This window comes from Zonotrichia leucophrys, chromosome 1A (assembly GCF_028769735.1).
Source record: "Zonotrichia leucophrys gambelii isolate GWCS_2022_RI chromosome 1A, RI_Zleu_2.0, whole genome shotgun sequence".
Lineage (NCBI taxonomy): Eukaryota > Metazoa > Chordata > Aves > Passeriformes > Passerellidae > Zonotrichia > Zonotrichia leucophrys.
The window spans coordinates 72512348-72528577 of record NC_088170.1 but is presented as its reverse complement, the minus strand read 5'-3'; the positions used below and the strand labels follow the sequence as shown (position 1 = coordinate 72528577).

The window sequence follows — 16230 nt, the reverse complement described above, 5'->3', positions numbered from 1 at the left end:
CAATCAGCACACAGTAAAACAGACCCTGCCATGGAAGGAGCTGGCTCCCACTGCCAGGAGCCTTCACCCCACACTTTTCCCTGGTGCCCCACACAGTGCCACGGAGCAGGCTGGGTGCCTGGCACAGCAGAGGGACACAGGGACACCGTGCCAGGCAGGTGCTGTGTCCATGCTCTGCATTCCCTGACACGTCCCCCACAGCTCCACAAAGCAGGAAAAGCGTCTGGATGCCTGCCCTGGTCCTGGACAGCCCGTGCAGCCAGAGCAGCTCAAGGCCCTGCTGCACGGCCAAAGGCAGAGCCCTTGAGGGAGTTCAGAGCCCTCGTGTGCCCTGCCCCAGGAGCAGGAGCGGTCCCAGGCCCTGCAGACAGCCCCAGGTCACGGGGATGAGGCTGTTCCAGGAAACCCCAGGGACAGGCGGCTCCAGCAGCACCCAGTGACCCCAGGGAACCCAGCACAGCCCACTCTGCTTTCGGTTTTGTTCCTAACACTGCCCTGAGCCACGGCAACACCGCATGGAGCCAGGCTGGGAGGGAAGGGAAGGATCCAGGGAGAGCTGAGAGCCCCTGGCAGGGCCTGCAGGGGGACTGGGGACAAGGCCTGCAGGGACAGCACCCAGGGAATGGCTCCCACTGCCAGAGGGCAGCCATGGGTGGCATCTTGGCAATGAGCAATTCCTGCCTGGGCTGGCATTGCCAGAGCAGCTGGGGCTGCCCCTGATCCCTGCAGTGCCCAAGGCCAGGCTGGGCACTGGGGCTGGAGCAGCCTGGCACAGTGGCAGGTGTGCCACAGTGGGTGGCACTGCAGGGGCTCTGGGGTCCCTTCCCACCCAGCCCAGCCTGGCATTGTCTCTCTGGAGACACTGCAGAGCCACCTCAGCTCCTTTCACATCCCCACTGCAAACCCATCCCTGCCCGACCCCAAACCCCACAGGCACTGCCCTCCCCGAGGGGCTCATCCAGCCCTGGGGCAGCTCAGCCCAGCTTTGTTTACAGGTGAGGCCTCCAGGGATGGCACAGCCCAGCCTGGCACAGCCCAGCCTGGCACAGCCCACGGCTCTGCCACAGCAACCCAACCTGTACAGCAATTAGTCACCGGCAGATGAGCGCCGCTGCCCTTCCTCCAGCGTTATCTAAGCAGGGAGGGGGGTGGGAAAACAGCGCTGGAGCTGGGAATGCTGCCAGCCTGATGCCAAAAACCACAGAACCGGTGTCAGTCCATCCCTGGACACAGGCTGGCACTGCCCTGCGGACACGGCTCGGGCACCTCCAGCCTGGCACGGCAAGGGGTTTGCCTGGGCTGGCACAGAGGCCACAGCTCCTGGTGCCTCATCCTGCACAGGGGACACTCCTGACTGGGCCAGCCCAGCAGCCAGGAGGGTTGGGCTGGTGCTGGGACCTGTCCCTTCCCAGGGGAGCCTGGATCCATCTCCCCACAATCTCCTGGAGCCATTCCCTCCATGCAGAGGAGAGTCAAACCCAAAATAAAGTGAGTATTTACACCAAAGGAACATCATTTGTTAAGTGTGAGCTCTTCCCTTCCCAGTTGCACAGAATCATGGAGTGATTTGAGTGGGAAGGGAACAGAAAGTTCATCTTGATCCACCCCTGCCATGGCAGGGACACCTCCCACTGTCCCAGTGCCCAGCCTGGCCTTGGGCACTGCCAGGGATGCAGGGGCAGCCCCAGCTGCTCTGGGCACCCTGTGCCAGGGCCTGCCTGCCCTCCCAGGCAGGAATTCCCTCCCAATATCCCACCTAAACCCGTTCTTCCTTTTGGCTGTCCCACTGCACAAGCACATCACCTCACAGCATCATCCCTCTCCCAAACAATCCCAAATGACCCCAGGCACACGAGGGACATTTCTGCTCCCTGGGAAACTCAGGCTCTGGGATCGCAGCAAGGAATGTCAGGTCCCTGATCCCCACCAGTCACCAGCCAGCCGACAGCACCAGTTTGAGGGTGCAGGTCCCAGCTGCAGCATCCTCAGGGAGGAAATGAGGAAGAAGATGCAGGAGGAAGCACCCAGAGGCAGGACAAAGTCGGTACAGCCACTCAGCATGGCTCCTGAGAGGATGTGGAGCCTGTTACCAGACAGAATCCTGGAATCCCCCTGCATCTCCCACCCCAGCACAGTGTGAGCTGTGGGACAGCAGCTCCTGCCCATCCCAGTGCCCCAGGACAAGGGGACACTGGGGAACACAACTGCAGTAACAGCAATAATAACAATAACAGCCAAACCAGCACCACAGGAGCAGAAAGCCCTGAGGGAACACCAAACTCAGATCCAGAGCTCTGCTCTCCACCATTCCCAACACACACCTCACTCCTGCTGCCCCCTCCAGGGACCCCGGGATGGGGCTGGGATCCGGGCTGGGATTGTGCATCTGAGCCCCACCAGCATCCCCTGATGGACAAACCCCCAGCAAAACCAGAATTCCCCTTCCCCAGCCCCGAGCACAGGCTCGGAACAAGCTCAGCCACGGCTGGGAGGGAGCCAGGCGGGCACAGACACCCGGGCTGGGGGGTTCTGCAGCAAAGAAAATCTCCTTTCCTGATTGCAGGGCACTTCACCTCCCCTGTGACACTGCCAAAGCTCATCTGCCCTGACAGCTCTGGGGGCAGGAACCAGAAGGAAACACGATGGGAAGAGACCCTAAATCCACAACAAGGAACACCCCACAACCACAACAACCAACAGCATCACCTGACAGCGAGCAGGGATGTGAGAGAGGACGGAGGAACTGGGGGACATCCCACAGATCCGGGGGTCACGAGTGGCTGAGGGAGCAGGGAGGGCACAAGGGCTTGCCTGAAGGGGCTGGGGGAACAACCCCCCATCCCAGGGGCTGTGGGTGCCCGGGCAATGGGGCTGGGGGCACAGCCCCCCATCGCAGGGAATGGGGCTGGGGGTACAGCCCCCCATCGCAGGGAATGGGGCTGGGGGTGCCCAGGGAATGGGGCTGGGGGTACAGCCCCCCATCGCAGGAATGGGGCTGGGGCACAGCCCCCCATCGCAGGGAATGGGGCTGGGGTGCCCAGGGAATGGGGCTGGGGGTACAGCCCCCCATCGCAGGGAATGGGGCTGGGGATACAGCCCTGCATCGCAGGGAATGGGGCTGGGGGTGCCCAGGGAATGGGGCTGGGGGTACAGCCCCCCATGGCAGGGAATGGGGCTGGGGGTACAACAGCTCATCCCAGGGAATGGGGCAGAGGGCACAGCTCCCCATCTCAGAGGCTGTGGGCGCCCGGGCAATGGGGCTGGGAGCACAGGGGCTGTGGTGCCCGCTGGAAGCAGGACCGGGAGCAGCCCGTGCCGTGCCCGGAGCTGAGATGCGCAGGGGGAGCAGGCCGGGGCCGTGCCCGAGGACAGCAGTGCCCCCCCGGGCCCAGCCGATGTTTCCGGAGCGGTGACAGCCCGCGCACGGCGGGGGAGGGAGACAGACCGAAAACACCCAAACCGTGAACGCGCCGAGCCGCGCAGGGGCGGCTCCGGCTGCCGGCAGCTGCCCGGGGGCCGCTCGGAGCGGCGTCACGGCGGGCTGAGAACGGCCCGGGGCTGCCCGGCCCGGCACCGGCCACGGCCCCGCGGCCCCGGGACGGCTCCGCTGCCCCGGCCCGGCTCAGCCCGCACGCCCGGGACGGCCCCACAGCCCCGTCCGGCTCCAGCACCACCCTGCACCGCCGCCCCGCAGCCCGGCCCGTGCTCGCCCCGCGGCCCCGGCCCCGCGCCCACCGCACGGCCCCGGCCCCGCAGCCCCGGCCGGGGCGGCCCCGCGCGGGCCCGGCCCCCCCGCGTCCCTCCGCCGCTCACCGCGCTTGCCGGGGTCGTATCCCACGAGCACGAAGTAGTCGGCCAGGCGGGCCATGGCGGCGGGGGCGGCCCGGGCCGGCCCCGGGGGCCCCGCGAGGCCGCGCTCGGCTCCTCAGGGCGCCGCCGCCCGCCCGCGCCCACCGCCCGCCGCCGCCGCCATCTTGGCCCCGCGCGCACCGCGCCTGCGCCAGCGCCGGCCGCCGCGGGGGGCGGGGCCGCGCCTCCCATTGGCTGCGGGCGGGAGGGGCCGCGCCTCCCATTGGTCGTGGCGGGAGGGGCGTGGCCAAGCGCAGAGGAGGCGGGGCCTGATGGGGAGGGGCGGGGCCGGGCGAGGGGCTTCCCCGAGGGGTGGGGAGGGGGGACGGGGGACGGAGGGTCCGGGAGTGGGGGGGACACGGGGACACCCGAGGTGCAGGGACATCCAGGGGTGTGCAGCGACACCTGGGGTATGCGGGAACATCCGGGGGTGTGCGGGGACATCCAGGGGTGTGGGGACATCCCGAGGTGCAGGGACATCCCCGAGTGTGCACGGACCCCTCAGGTGTGCACGGCCCCCGGGGTGCCCACAGGTTGTACACGCCCCCCATTGCACACAGTCCCCCTGGAAAGGACCCCCGCAGGTGTCACCTCCCTCGGATGTGACCCCACACACAGATGCGTTCCCATACAGGTGTGACCCCACACAGACGTGACCCCGCACACATATGTCGCCCCACACACAGATGTGACCCCCAGGACACGACCCAGAGGCTCGGTGTCCCCATCCCGCGGTGTGCCCGCACTCGGGGCTCCGTGCTGCCCCTGCCCCGGGGACAGCGCGGCCCTGCCCTGGTGTCACCCCCGGTGTCCCCGCGGTGTCCCCGGGCAGGGACAGCCCGGGCCATCCCCATCGCCGGCCCTGGGGGGATCCCGGGATGCGCGGCCGGTCCCGGCACCCCCGAGCGGGGTCCCCCCGTACCCGCTGCCGGCCGGGGGTGATGCAACCCTGCCCGGCCCTTGCGCCTCCCGCCGGCCCCGCCGCGTGTCGGGACATGTGCGGCGTGTCGGGACACGGCTGGGACACGGCTGGCTCCGTGCCGGGCACGGGCACCGGCCCCGGTAGAGACCCGGTCCTGCGCTGGCCCCGCTCCGGGCAGGGCTGTCCCAGGGCACGGGCGGCTCCTGGGGACACCCGCGGGGTGGGCCCGCGGTGACCGGGGGTGGCACCGAGCCGCAGGTGTCCCTGTGCCATGTGCCCATTGCGGCAGGGCTCGGCCATCGGCCGGCTGCGGCCTGGCAGCGGGGTGGCCGTGCCCGTGTCCCTGCGTCCCCGTGTCCCCGCATCCCCGTGTCCCCCTGTCCCCCCATCCCTGTGTCCCCGTGTCCCCGTGTCCCCGGTAGGAGCCACACCCGGACCCCGGGCTGCAGGGAGCACACAGGGGGCTGTGGGAGCACAGAGCAGGGGACACCCTCTGTGACCCCCTGGGACAGTGACAGGGACGGGTACCCGGCAAAGGTGACAGCGGGGACGTGGGACCGGAGCGGTGCCGGAGTCTGGGAACGGGAAAATCGGGCTGATCCAGCCTGGCAGCACCCGGGGCCGTGCGGGTGTGACTGTCCTGTGCCAGGGTGCGACGGGCACGGGGACACCGCTGGGGTCGGGACCGCGGGGGTGGCACTGACACCGCGGGGGTGACACTGCAGGGACCGGTGGTGGCCGCGGTGACACGGCAGCAGGGGCTGTGCGGGACCCGCAGGGGCAGCAGCGGGCACAGGGAGAGCAGGACACGGGCACGGGGACAGGAACGGGGCACGGGGACACGAACGGGGCACGGGGACACGAGGCACGTGCAGAGCCCAATCGTGCCGTGTGCCCGGAATCCTCTCGGGAAAGAGCTGCTGCTGGGGACACTGGGGACACTGGGGGTTGCTGGCGTTCCTGGAGATGCTGGGGACACTGGGAGCACTGGGGACACTGGGTCACTGAGGATGCTGGTGACAATAGGGATGCCGGTGACTCTGGGGACCCTGGTGACACTGCCGTGTCTGCAGGCTGAAGGACGCGGTTCCTCCCCTCTCCCGGCAGCTCCCGGGGGTTCCCGCGGCCCGGACACGGAGCCCGATGTCCCGGGGCGTCCCCGACTCGGAGCCCGATGTCCCGGGGTGTCGCTGTCACCGCTGCCCAGCGGGACGCGGCTCCGGGGCCGTGTGCGGCCACCTCGGGTGTCCCGGCGGGCTCAGGGATGGGGCAGCGGCCGCTCGGTTTGGGGGTCCCGGCTGTGCCCCCGCCCCCCCCGGGGGTCCCAGCAGCAGCAGCCAGAGGCGCTTTTTGGGGGGCGGGTGACCGGAGCCCGCCCTGCCCCGGGGCCTCAGCCAGCAGGCAATTAAGCTAATTAAAACTTCTCCTGGGTTCCCAGGGCCGGGAGCCAGCGGGGAGGAACAGGGAGAGGAAGAGGGAAAGCGCTGCCGAGCCCGGGGACAGAGGGGGTGACCCGGGGACGGCGGCTCCCGGTGCGGGTCCGGCTGTGCCGGGGTGGCCGTGAGGGGACATCTGTGAGCCAGCACGGCCGGGCAGGGACAGCGCCCGGGGTCCCTCCCAGCGCCCCAGGGATGGCGATCCCTGAGGAGGAGGAGGAGGAGGAGGCGGGCAGGGAAACGGGCCCTGTCCCTGCTGCGGGCCGGGGGCTCAGCTGCGGCCCTGCCGTGTCCCCAGAGCCCCCTCCTCGTGCCCAGCCTGACCCTGGTGACCCTGACCCTGGTGACACTGACCGTGGTGACACTGGCCGTGGTGACCCTGACCCTGGTGACACTGACCGTGGTGACACGGTTTGTCCCCGGGGTGACAGCGGCTGGCCCTGCCCTTACGGGGACCCGCACAAGGGGAGCCCGGGATGGCGCTGGGGTCGCTGTGGGGGCGCTGCCGCTGTGCCGTGCTGGGTGACAAATGTCACCTCTGTGTCCCCGATCCCACGGGGTGACACCCGCGGCCACAGCCCTGGGGACATCGCGGTGGCGGCGGCGGGCTCGGGGAGGGGGTCGGGGGTCCCAGGGTGTCCCGCGTCCCCCCGCCCGCCGCGCTCGGCCTTGTTTCCAGCCGGGATTTCCCTCTCGCTGGGTTTTCCTCTCTCAGCCCGGACCGCGGCAGGATTCCCGGCAGCCGGGCGGCCCCGGGGGTCGGGCGGGATCCAGCCGCGCCCCCCGCCCCGCTCGGGGCCGTGTCCCGCCGCCCCCGCCCGTTCCCCCCGCGCCGGGATCAGGTGCTGCCCCAAATCCCCCCGCACGGGGCCGGGTGTGTGCAGCCTTTGTGTCCCGATAATGCGGAAGAATCCCAGCGATTCCGGGCACGCGGAGGCCCCCGGCCCTCGGCCTGGGGAAGAGGGGGGAGCGGGAGCCCCCAGCCCCGGGTCCGGGCCGGCTCGGGCTCCCGGCGGTGCTGAGGGGTCTCCCCCGATCCCCCCGGACCGCCGGCTCCAGCAGGGTGGGGGTCCCGGCCGGGGGTCCCAGCGAGGGGAGCTGTGGGGACCCCTCCCCTGCCCAGCTCAGGGGCAGCCCCCAGGAGCCCCCCGGAACCCCAGGATTGCAGTTTGGGGGAGCTGCTGCCCGGCAGGAGCGGGGCCGCTCTGATCCCTGCGGATTTACATTCCTGAGTTGTTCTGCAAGGCGCCATGTGATGCTTTAAACGCGGAATGAGCCCGGGCAGGACCGGGGGCGCTGCTGCCCCCCGAGGGGGCGCACGGGGCTGTCCCTGCTGGGCTGCACTGGGGGGGGCTCTGTTCCCCCGGGGTCTCCCCAGGGCAGGGAGGTGTCGGGGTGCCCGGGGGGTTTCGGGGTGCCCGGCGATGCCAGGCGGGAGGGCACGGCCGGGCTTGGCAGGGCACGGCGCGACGTGGCACGGGGCAGCGCGGACCCGGCCCGGCCGGGGGGCTGCCCAGACCCCCCAATAGTCCCAGTCCCGTCCCTCTGCCCCCAGAGGGATCCCCCAGCCCAGCCCGGCCCGGCCCGGCCCCAGGGCCGTTCCCCAGCCCCGGCCCCGCACCGGGAAGGTCCCGGGGGCAGCGGGGCCGGGTACGTGCGGTACCGGGGTGAGGTTCGGGCCGGGCTCGGCCCTGGGGCGCTGCGGGGCTGGGGAGGGGCCGGGGAAGGTGCGAAGGCGGTGCGGGTCCGGGGCAGTGCGGGGTCTGGGACGGGCACAGCGGGGCCGAGGGGGCCGGGGCAGTGCGGGGTCTGGGACGGGCACAGCGGGGCCGGGGTGCTGCGGGACTCGGGGGCTGCGGGAGCGGTGCCGGGATATCCGGGGCAGGTGGGCGGCCGGGGCTCCGGGGCCGGTGCGGAGCCGAGGGCGGCGCGGGGCTGCTCCTGCTCCTGCTCCCGCCCGCGGCTCCTCCCGTCCCGCTGGGCTCCTCCCGCCCGCCGGCCCGGCGATATTTAACCTGGGCCGGGGCGGGGAGCGGCAGCGCCGAGCGGGGACGGAGCCGAGCCCGAGGCAGCGCAGCCCGGTCCCGTTCCCGTTCCCGCTCCGGTACCGCCGGGACCCCGCGCCGCCCCCGCTGCGGCACAGGCAGGGAGCGGAGCGGGGGCAGCACGAGCAGGGGCTGCGACCCCGACCCGGAGCCGGAGCCCAGCGCGACCCCCGCGCCGAACCGCCCTCCCGGTGCCTCCCGCCGCCGCCGCCGCCGCTCGTCCCGTCCCGTCCCGTCCGGCCATGCGAGCCCCGGCCCCGCTGGCGCTCGGTTGCGTCAGCTTCGCGCTGTGCCTGCTGGAGCTGCCCCACGGGCGGGCCCTGCCGCCGCGCAGGTGAGGGACCCTGCCCGAGCCCTGCTCCATCTCTGCCCGCACCCCTGCCCCGCTCGTCCTGCCCTCCCGCACCCCCTGCCCGCCCCCCAGCTCCGCGCCCTCCCCGTTCCCCCCGGGATGGGGGCCTGGGGGGGTCTCGGGGCAGCGTCTCCTGCCGGGCCCCCACCCCGGGGACGCGGTACCGGGCGGGGAGTGCGGGGTCCCGGCCCCGCCATGGGCGCTGGGGGCACCGCCGGGGGTGCGGGAGGTGCCAGGCGTGCCAAGGTGTGCGAGGTGTGCAAAGGTGTGCAGAGGTGTGCCAGGTGAGCCAGAGCCGCGGGGACTGGCACACGCCGGGACAGAGATTTTGTGTGTGCGGGATCTCGGGGGTGCCCGGGGCCGCTGTGGGTGCCCGGGGGGGGTTTCTCTGGGGCCGGGCCGCCCCCGTGTGACCGTGCCCACCCCGCACGTTCGGGTGCGTGTCCTGGCTCGGGGAGCGCGTCCGGGCCGGCCCCGGCGATCCCCGCCTGGCTCGGGGGGTGCGGGGGGAGCGGCCCTGGCACCGCCGGGCGTGGGGGGCACCGGGGGCACCCGCAGGGCACCCCTGCCATGGCTGGGCTGAGCTGGGGTCCTGTGGGGCACGGGACGAGGGTTAAAATGGGGACAAATATTGAGAAAAGGGAAAAGAGAAGGACGGGACTGAGAATGGGACCCAAATCCCCGAGTTCCCTGGAGCTGAGGAGGGGTCCCCTGAGGAACAGGCGTCCCGGGACAGGGGCACTGAGGCCGGGGCAGCTCTGTGGCCCCGTGGGGGTGCCCGGAGCCCCCCGCGGTTACCGGGGCTCGGGCGTGGGTGCGGGGCAGAGCCCGTGGGAACGGAGTGGGCGGAACGGGGGGAGCCGGGGGGGCTCCGGCGGCTGCCCGGGGGTGTCGTGTGTGCGGGACACGTGTCCGTGTGCTCGGGGTACGTGTGTGCCTGCAGGTAGCGGCGGCTTCCTCCTCCTCCTCCTCCTCCTCCTCTCCTCCTCCTCCTCCGCCCCTCCGGAAGCGCCGGGCTCAGCGCTGGCTCCGGGCTCAGCGGTGCCCGGTGCTCCCCCCGAGCCGCAGCCGTGTCCCCCTGACCGTGTCCCTTCTCTCCTGCAGGGCCGCCCCGGCGCGGAGCCCCCCGGAGCGAACCCCCGCTCTCCCCGGAGCGCCCCCGGCCCCGCAGCCCGTGGGGACCCCGCGGCACCGAGCCCCGGTTGCCCGGCACGGCCCGTGGGCCGCCCCCCGGCACCGCCCGCCCGCCCCGCGGCCCCCGCCGTGGCACGGCCGGCGCCTCGTCCTGCGGCACCACGGGCGGGACCCCCGGTACGACCCCCCCCGGTGGGACCCCCGGGCCGGCCGCGGCCGCCGGCACGCCGGGGCGCACCTGGTGCGGGTGGGCTGCGTGCTGGGCACCTGCCAGGTGCAGAACCTGAGCCACCGCCTGTGGCAGCTGCGGGGACAGTCGGGCCGCCGCGACTCGTCCCCCATGAACCCCAACAGCCCCCACAGCTACGGCTGAGCGGGGGGCGCGGCCCCGCCCCGCGGGACCCCCCGAGCACGGCCGCGGGCTGCTCCGGGCACCGGAGCCTCCTGATGGAGCACCGGGCCGGCCACGGATGGACAGCGGCACCGTGGGACTGCTGGTGGCCCGGGATGGCCCAACGGGATCCGTGGTGGCCGGCGGTGGCCCCAGGGACTGGAGGTGGCCTCACAGACCGGCGGTGGCCTCACAGACCGGCGGTGGCCCAGAGCGACTCACGGTGACCGGCGCTGGCCCGTGGTGACTCTCGGTGGCTCAGAGTGGCCCCTGGTGGCCGGTGCTGGCCCGCGGTGGCGGCAGTGGCCGGTCGGTGCGGGGCAGGTCCAAGGGCCGCCGGCAATCCCGCTGACCGCAGCAGCACCGGAACCTTGTGCAAGACGCTCCTGCTGACTCAGCGCTCCCGTGCCGGCCGTGGCACCCCCAGGGCACCCCCAGCCCCTCCCCAGGGTGACACGGGGGCTGTGGGGGCCCGGCAAGGACAGGGCACGGGGACCCCGCCCGGTGGGACAGGGATGTGTGACCCAGGTCACTGTCCCACCCCCTCCTGGGAGCGGCTTGAGCAGCCCCCCAGGAGCAGCAGCCCCCCAGGAGCAGCAGCCCCACTCCCTCCAGAACAGCCCTGGCCTCCCAGGAGCACCCGCATTCCTGGGGCACCCCATTCCCTGAGCACCCCGATTCCTAGGGCACCCCATTCCCAAAGCACCCCGATTCCTGGGGCACCCCCATTCCCAAAGCACCCCGATTCCTGGGGCACCCCATTCACAGAGCACCCCCATTCCTGGGGCACCCCCATTCCCAGAGCACCCCCATTCCTGGGGCACCCCATTCACAGAGCACCCCGATTCCTGGGGCACCCCATTCACAGAGCACCCCCATTCCTGGGGCACCCCCATTCCCAAAGCACCCCGATTCCTAGGGCAGCCCATTCACAGAGTACCCCCATTCCTGGGGCACCCCCATTCACAGAGCACCCCGATTCCTGGGGCACCCCCATTCCCTGAGCACCCCGATTCCTAGGGCAGCCCCATTCCCAGAGCACCCCATTCCTGGGGCACCCCATTCCCAGAGCACCCCCATTCCTGGGGCACCCCCATTCACAGAGCACCCCGATTCCTGGGGCAGCCCCATTCCCAGAGCACCTCATTCCTGGGGCACCCCATTCCCAGAGCACCCCAATTCCTGGGGCACCCCATTCCCAAAGCACCCCGATTCCTAGGGCAGCCCATTCACAGAGTACCCCCATTCCTGGGGCACCCCCATTCACAGAGTACCCCAATTCCTGGGGCAGCCCCATTCCCAGAGCACCTCATTCCTGGGGCACCCCATTCCCAGAGCACCCCGATTCCTGGGGCAGCCCCATTCCCAGAGTACCCCCATTCCTGGGGCACCCCATTCCCACAGGAATGTTCCCGTTCCCCCAGAGCACCCCATTCTCAGGAACACCCTATTGCTGGGAACACCCCCATTCCCTGAACACCCCATTCCCCGAACACCCCAGCCCCGGGAGCACCCCAATCCTGCCAGGAGCTCCCGAGCCCCCGTTCCCCAGAGCACCAGGATGTCCCCTGGGTGCCACATGAACAGAGCCGTCCCTGGGTGTCCCAGGAGGTTTCAGCCCAGGATGTCCCCTGGGTGCCACATGAACAGAGCCGTCCCTGGGTGTCCCAGGAGGTTTCAGCCCAGGATGTCCCCTGGGTGCCACACGGACGGAGCTGTCCCTGGGTGTCCATCCCCTGGGTGTCTCGGCACTTCCCAGACCCCATAGAGCTGCCGAGGGGCGCTGGGGGATCCCGAGGGGTGTGGGGGTCCCCAGGCCTTTGTCCCCTCCCTTGGGTGCCCCCGCTGAGCCTGGAGGGTGCCCGACCCACCCTGGCCCAGGTCGCTGCTTCCCGGGAATCCTGGTTTGTGTGGAATAAACAAAGCGTGTGAGGAGGAGCTGGGCTGGAGCGTGGTGATCCCAGGGGGATGGGATATGGGATGGGGCACGGTGATCCCATAGGGATGGGGCAGGGATGGGGCACGGTGATCCCATAGGGATGGGATATGGGATGGGGCACGGTGATCCCATAGGGATGGGGCACGGTGATCCCATAGGGATGGGATATGGGATGGGGCACGGTGATCCCATAGGGATGGGATATGGGATGGGGCACGGTGATCCCATAGGGATGGGGCAGGGATGGGGCACGGTGATCCCATAGGGATGGGGCAGGGATGGGGCACGGTGATCCCATAGGGATGGGGCAGGGATGGGGCACGGTGATCCCATAGGGATGGGATATGGGATGGGGCACGGTGATCCCATAGGGATGGGGCAGGGATGGGGCACGGTGATCCCAGGGGGATGGGATATGGGATGGGGCACGGTGATCCCATAGGGATGGAGCAGGGATGGGGCACGGTGATCCCATAGGAATGGGGCACGGTGATGCCCTGGGGATGGGGCAGGGATGGGGCACGGTGATCCCATAGGAATGGGGCACAGTGATCCCATAGGGATGGGGCAGGGATGGGGCACGGTGATCCCAGGGGGATGCGATATGGGATGGGGCACGGTGATCCCATAGGAATGGGGCACGGTGATGCCCTGGGGATGGGTCAGGGGGTGGGCAAGGCGCAGCCGTGTCCAGGGACAGGCACTGAACCCCTCAGGAGCAGGAGGTGACAGGCGGGGGCCGTGTCCGCAGGGCTGTGGGGACAGACGTGGGGACAGCGGGGGCACACACATGTGTGTCTGTGCCTGTGCCCACACGTGTCTGTGCCTGGTTGTGCCCACACGTGCCCATGTCCGGCCGCGTCTGTGCCCTGTCCTGGCCGTGCCCACACGTGGCCGTGCCCACCCGTGCCAGCCCGTGCCGTGTCACACCCGTGCCATCGCCTCCCCGGGGCAGTGCCACCCCGGTGTCCCCGCTGTGTCCCCAGGGCCGGTTCCTCTCCCCGTGTCCCTGCGGGGTCACTCGCGGCCCCACCCGGGGGTCCCCAGCTCGGGGCCGGCCCGGGGGTCCCCCAGCCCCCCCCGGGCGGGCGCGGGGTCAAACATTAACCGGGGCGGGTTAACTGGTCACCGATTGTCACCCATTGTCCCCGCGGCGCCGGGCGGGCCCCCCGCGCCACCCCCGCCATAAAAGCGGGGCTGCGGCGGCCGCCCCCAGCCCCGGAGCCCCCAGACCCAGCATGAGCAGCCTGCAGGAGGTGAGTGGGGCGTGGGGGGGGTACAAACACACACCTGGGGGGGGGACAGACACACCCGGGCCACCCCAAACCAGGGACAGAGGGACCCCTTGGCGATGTCGCCCCTGCTGGAGGTGCCCCCCCACCCCAAAGTGTCCCAGCCCAGGGGGTCCCGAGGCCACAGGGAGCTGCCCCCCACCCTGGGCAGGGTTGGAGGAACAGGGCCAGCCCGGGGGTTTGGGCAGAGACCCCCAACAAGGACCCCTGGACTACTCTCCCCACCTAGGGATCAGGGACGGCACCCCCAGGTCCGTCTGTGCCCCGGGGGACAGTGTGTGGTGATCTGTGACACCGTGTGACACCGTGTGACACGGTGATAGATAGTGTGCGATAGTGTGTGACAAAGTGTGACACCGTGTGACAAAGTGTGACATTGTGTGGCAGTGTGCGATAGTGTGTGACAAAGTGTAACAGCGCGATCCCACACGACCAGGTCTCTCCTTGGTGCCAGCGTCCCCCTGTCCCCAACCTCCTGTCCCTGTCCCGCAGTGCCTCGGCCAGAGGAGCAGGACAGGACAGGACCCTGTCCCCTCGTCCTGTCCCTGTCCCATGCCGGGGCAGGATGGACCCCTGATCCCTCTGTCCCTGGGGTCCCATCCGGGCAGGATGGGACCCCTGATCCCTCTGTCCCTGTCCCCTGTCCTCCTGTCCCTTGTCCCCATCCCGGGGGCAGGATGGGACCCCTGATCCCTCTGTCCCTGTCCCGCGGTGCCCGGGCTGGGGGCAGGATGGGACCCTTCAGCCGCTCCGGTCCCTGTCCCCCGTCCCCGTCCCCTGTGCCCGTCCCGCGGTCCCCACGCGGGTCCCCCTGAGCCGCTCTGTCCCTGTCCCCGTCCCTGTCCCCTGTGCCCGTCCCTCGGTGCCCACGCGGGTCCCGCTGATCCCCGCTCCCCGCAGGGCCCCGACTCCTCGGAGGAGCCGCAGCCCGGCAAGGCCAAGAGCGAGTTCCGCAACTACACCGTGAGTGGGGCTCTGGGTGGGCGGGGGTCCCGAACCGGGCGGGTCCCGGGGGGGCTCGGGCAGCCCGGGCAGGGTGCGGGGACACGGGGGGAGCCCCCGGAGCGCCCCCAGCCCCGGTGCTGCCCCGCAGGAGGGGAAGCTGATCGACCGCGTGTACAACACCTACCGGCTCATGCACACGCACCAGACCGTGGAGTTCGTCCGCAGGAAGGTGCGAACGGCCCCGTGTCCCCCGGTGTCACCTCCTGTCCCTCGGTGTCACCCCGTGTCCCCCGGTGTCACCTCGGTGTCACCACAGCGGGGGTGTCCCAGCCCCGCCGCCCCATGCCAGCCCGTGTGGGGGCACCGAGGGGCACCAGGCCCCGGGGCTGGCAGGGGATGGCGCTGTCGCCACGTGTCGCCGTCCCCAGAGCGCCCAGTACGGCTCCTGCTCGCAGCGGAGGATGAGCGTGATGGAGGCGCTGGAGCTGCTGGACCAGCTCGTGGACGAGTCGGACCCCGACGTGGATTTCCCCAACTCCTTCCACGCCTTCCAGACGGCCGAGGGGATCCGCCGGGCGCACCCCGACAAAGGTGGGGCCGGAACCCGCCCTGTGCCCGCCCTGTGCCCCGCCGGGTGCCCGGCCCGGGGGTGACACGGCTCTGCCTGTCTCCAGACTGGTTCCACCTCGTGGGGCTCCTGCACGACCTGGGCAAGGTGCTGGTGCTGTTCGGGGAGCCCCAGGTGAGCGGCACGTTGGGGAGGGGGCTCGGGGGGTCCCCCCGCGGCCGGGGCACCCTCGGGGGGCGCTGTGACCCCCGTGCCCCCCGCAGTGGGCCGTGGTCGGGGACACCTTCCCGGTGGGCTGCAAGGTGCAGAAGTCGGTGGTGTACGGGGACTCCACCTTCCACGAGAACCCCGACACCAAAGACCCCCGGTACAGGTGAGCGGGACCCCCGGGGGGGTTGGGGGCTGCACCCCCGGCCCGGCGAGGCTCTGAGGGGGGGTCCAGCCCCTCAATCCCCACCCCATCCCCAGCACCGAGTACGGGATGTACCAGCCCGGCTGTGGCCTGGACAACGTCCTCATGTCCTGGGGCCACGATGGTGAGTTTGGGGGGCTGAGGAGGGGGTCCCTTCCTGGGGGCAAGGCGGGCCCCCTGCCCCAAATGGGGCCCTGGTGTCCCCCATTGCCCCCTTTGCACGGACTGCAGCCCTTGGCGTGGGGCAGGGGCTGCTCTCTGGGGGGGCTCTGTGACTCTGGGGGGGCTCTGCACCTCTCGGGGTCCCCCCCCTGGTGGGGGTCCAGCCCCTCCCCACGCCCCCCTCCCCTTTTCAGAGTACATGTACCAAGTGATGAAGTTCAACAAGTTCGCCCTGCCCAAGGAGGTGAGCTCAGCCTGGGGCGGGGGGGCTCAGGGACCCCCGGGAGGTTTGGGGGTGCGGGGGCAGCACCCTAACCCCGTGTCCCCCCCACGCCAGGCCTTCTACATGGTTCGCTTCCACTCCTTCTACCCCTGGCACGCCCACGGTGACTACGGGCACCTGTGCTCGGAGGAGGATCGCCGCATGCTGCCCTGGCTCCGCGAGCTCAAGTGTGTGCCAGGGGCCTCTGGGGGGGGTCTGGGGGCTCGGCCGGGCCCCCCGAGGCTGTGGGGGGTGCAGCCCCCCGCCCTGACCCCCCGTTTGCCCCTGCAGCAAGTTCGACCTGTACACCAAGCAGGAGGAGCTGCCTGATGTGCAGCAGCTCCGCGCTTACTACCAGGGCCTCATCGACAAATACTGCCCGGGGCAGCTCTGCTGGTGACACCCCCGTCCTGCAGGGGGGACCCCCGAACCCTGCCAGAGCCCCCCGAACCCTGCTGAGCCCCCTGAACCCTGCCGGGAGCCCCCGAACCCTGCTGGGAGCCCCCCGAACCCTGCCGAGA

At 71.0% G+C, this 16230-nt stretch overlaps 3 protein-coding genes across 8 annotated transcripts in view; 2 read left to right on the top strand and 1 right to left on the bottom strand.

Annotated features, from left to right (window-relative positions):
* The window catches only part of SBF1 (SET binding factor 1), a 72479-nt gene extending 68511 nt beyond the window's left edge, over positions 1 to 3968 (bottom strand). For all 6 annotated transcript variants that reach the window (XM_064703135.1, XM_064703137.1, XM_064703138.1 and 3 more), the window contains exon 1: positions 3814 to 3968. In XM_064703135.1, coding sequence (XP_064559205.1) covers positions 3814 to 3868 — 55 coding nt within the window. In that variant the 5' untranslated portion in view covers positions 3869 to 3968. The remainder of the gene's footprint in view (positions 1 to 3813) is intronic.
* A 4292-nt stretch (positions 3969 to 8260) lies between these two features.
* ADM2 (adrenomedullin 2) lies at positions 8261 to 11432 on the top strand. The gene is made up of 2 exons (XM_064733425.1): positions 8261 to 8586; positions 9709 to 11432. The coding sequence occupies exons 1-2, from the start codon at positions 8495 to 8497 to the stop codon at positions 10109 to 10111; spliced, it is 495 nt and encodes a 164-aa protein (XP_064589495.1). The 5' UTR covers positions 8261 to 8494; the 3' UTR covers positions 10112 to 11432.
* Positions 11433 to 13300: 1868 nt separating this feature from the next.
* On the top strand, positions 13301 to 16208 carry MIOX (myo-inositol oxygenase). Its single transcript, XM_064733412.1, has 10 exons — positions 13301 to 13324; positions 14261 to 14323; positions 14454 to 14534; positions 14734 to 14896; positions 14980 to 15047; positions 15137 to 15246; positions 15342 to 15409; positions 15642 to 15691; positions 15785 to 15897; positions 16001 to 16208. The coding sequence occupies exons 1-10, from the start codon at positions 13307 to 13309 to the stop codon at positions 16107 to 16109; spliced, it is 843 nt and encodes a 280-aa protein (XP_064589482.1). The 5' UTR covers positions 13301 to 13306; the 3' UTR covers positions 16110 to 16208.
* Positions 16209 to 16230: the final 22 nt, after the last annotated feature.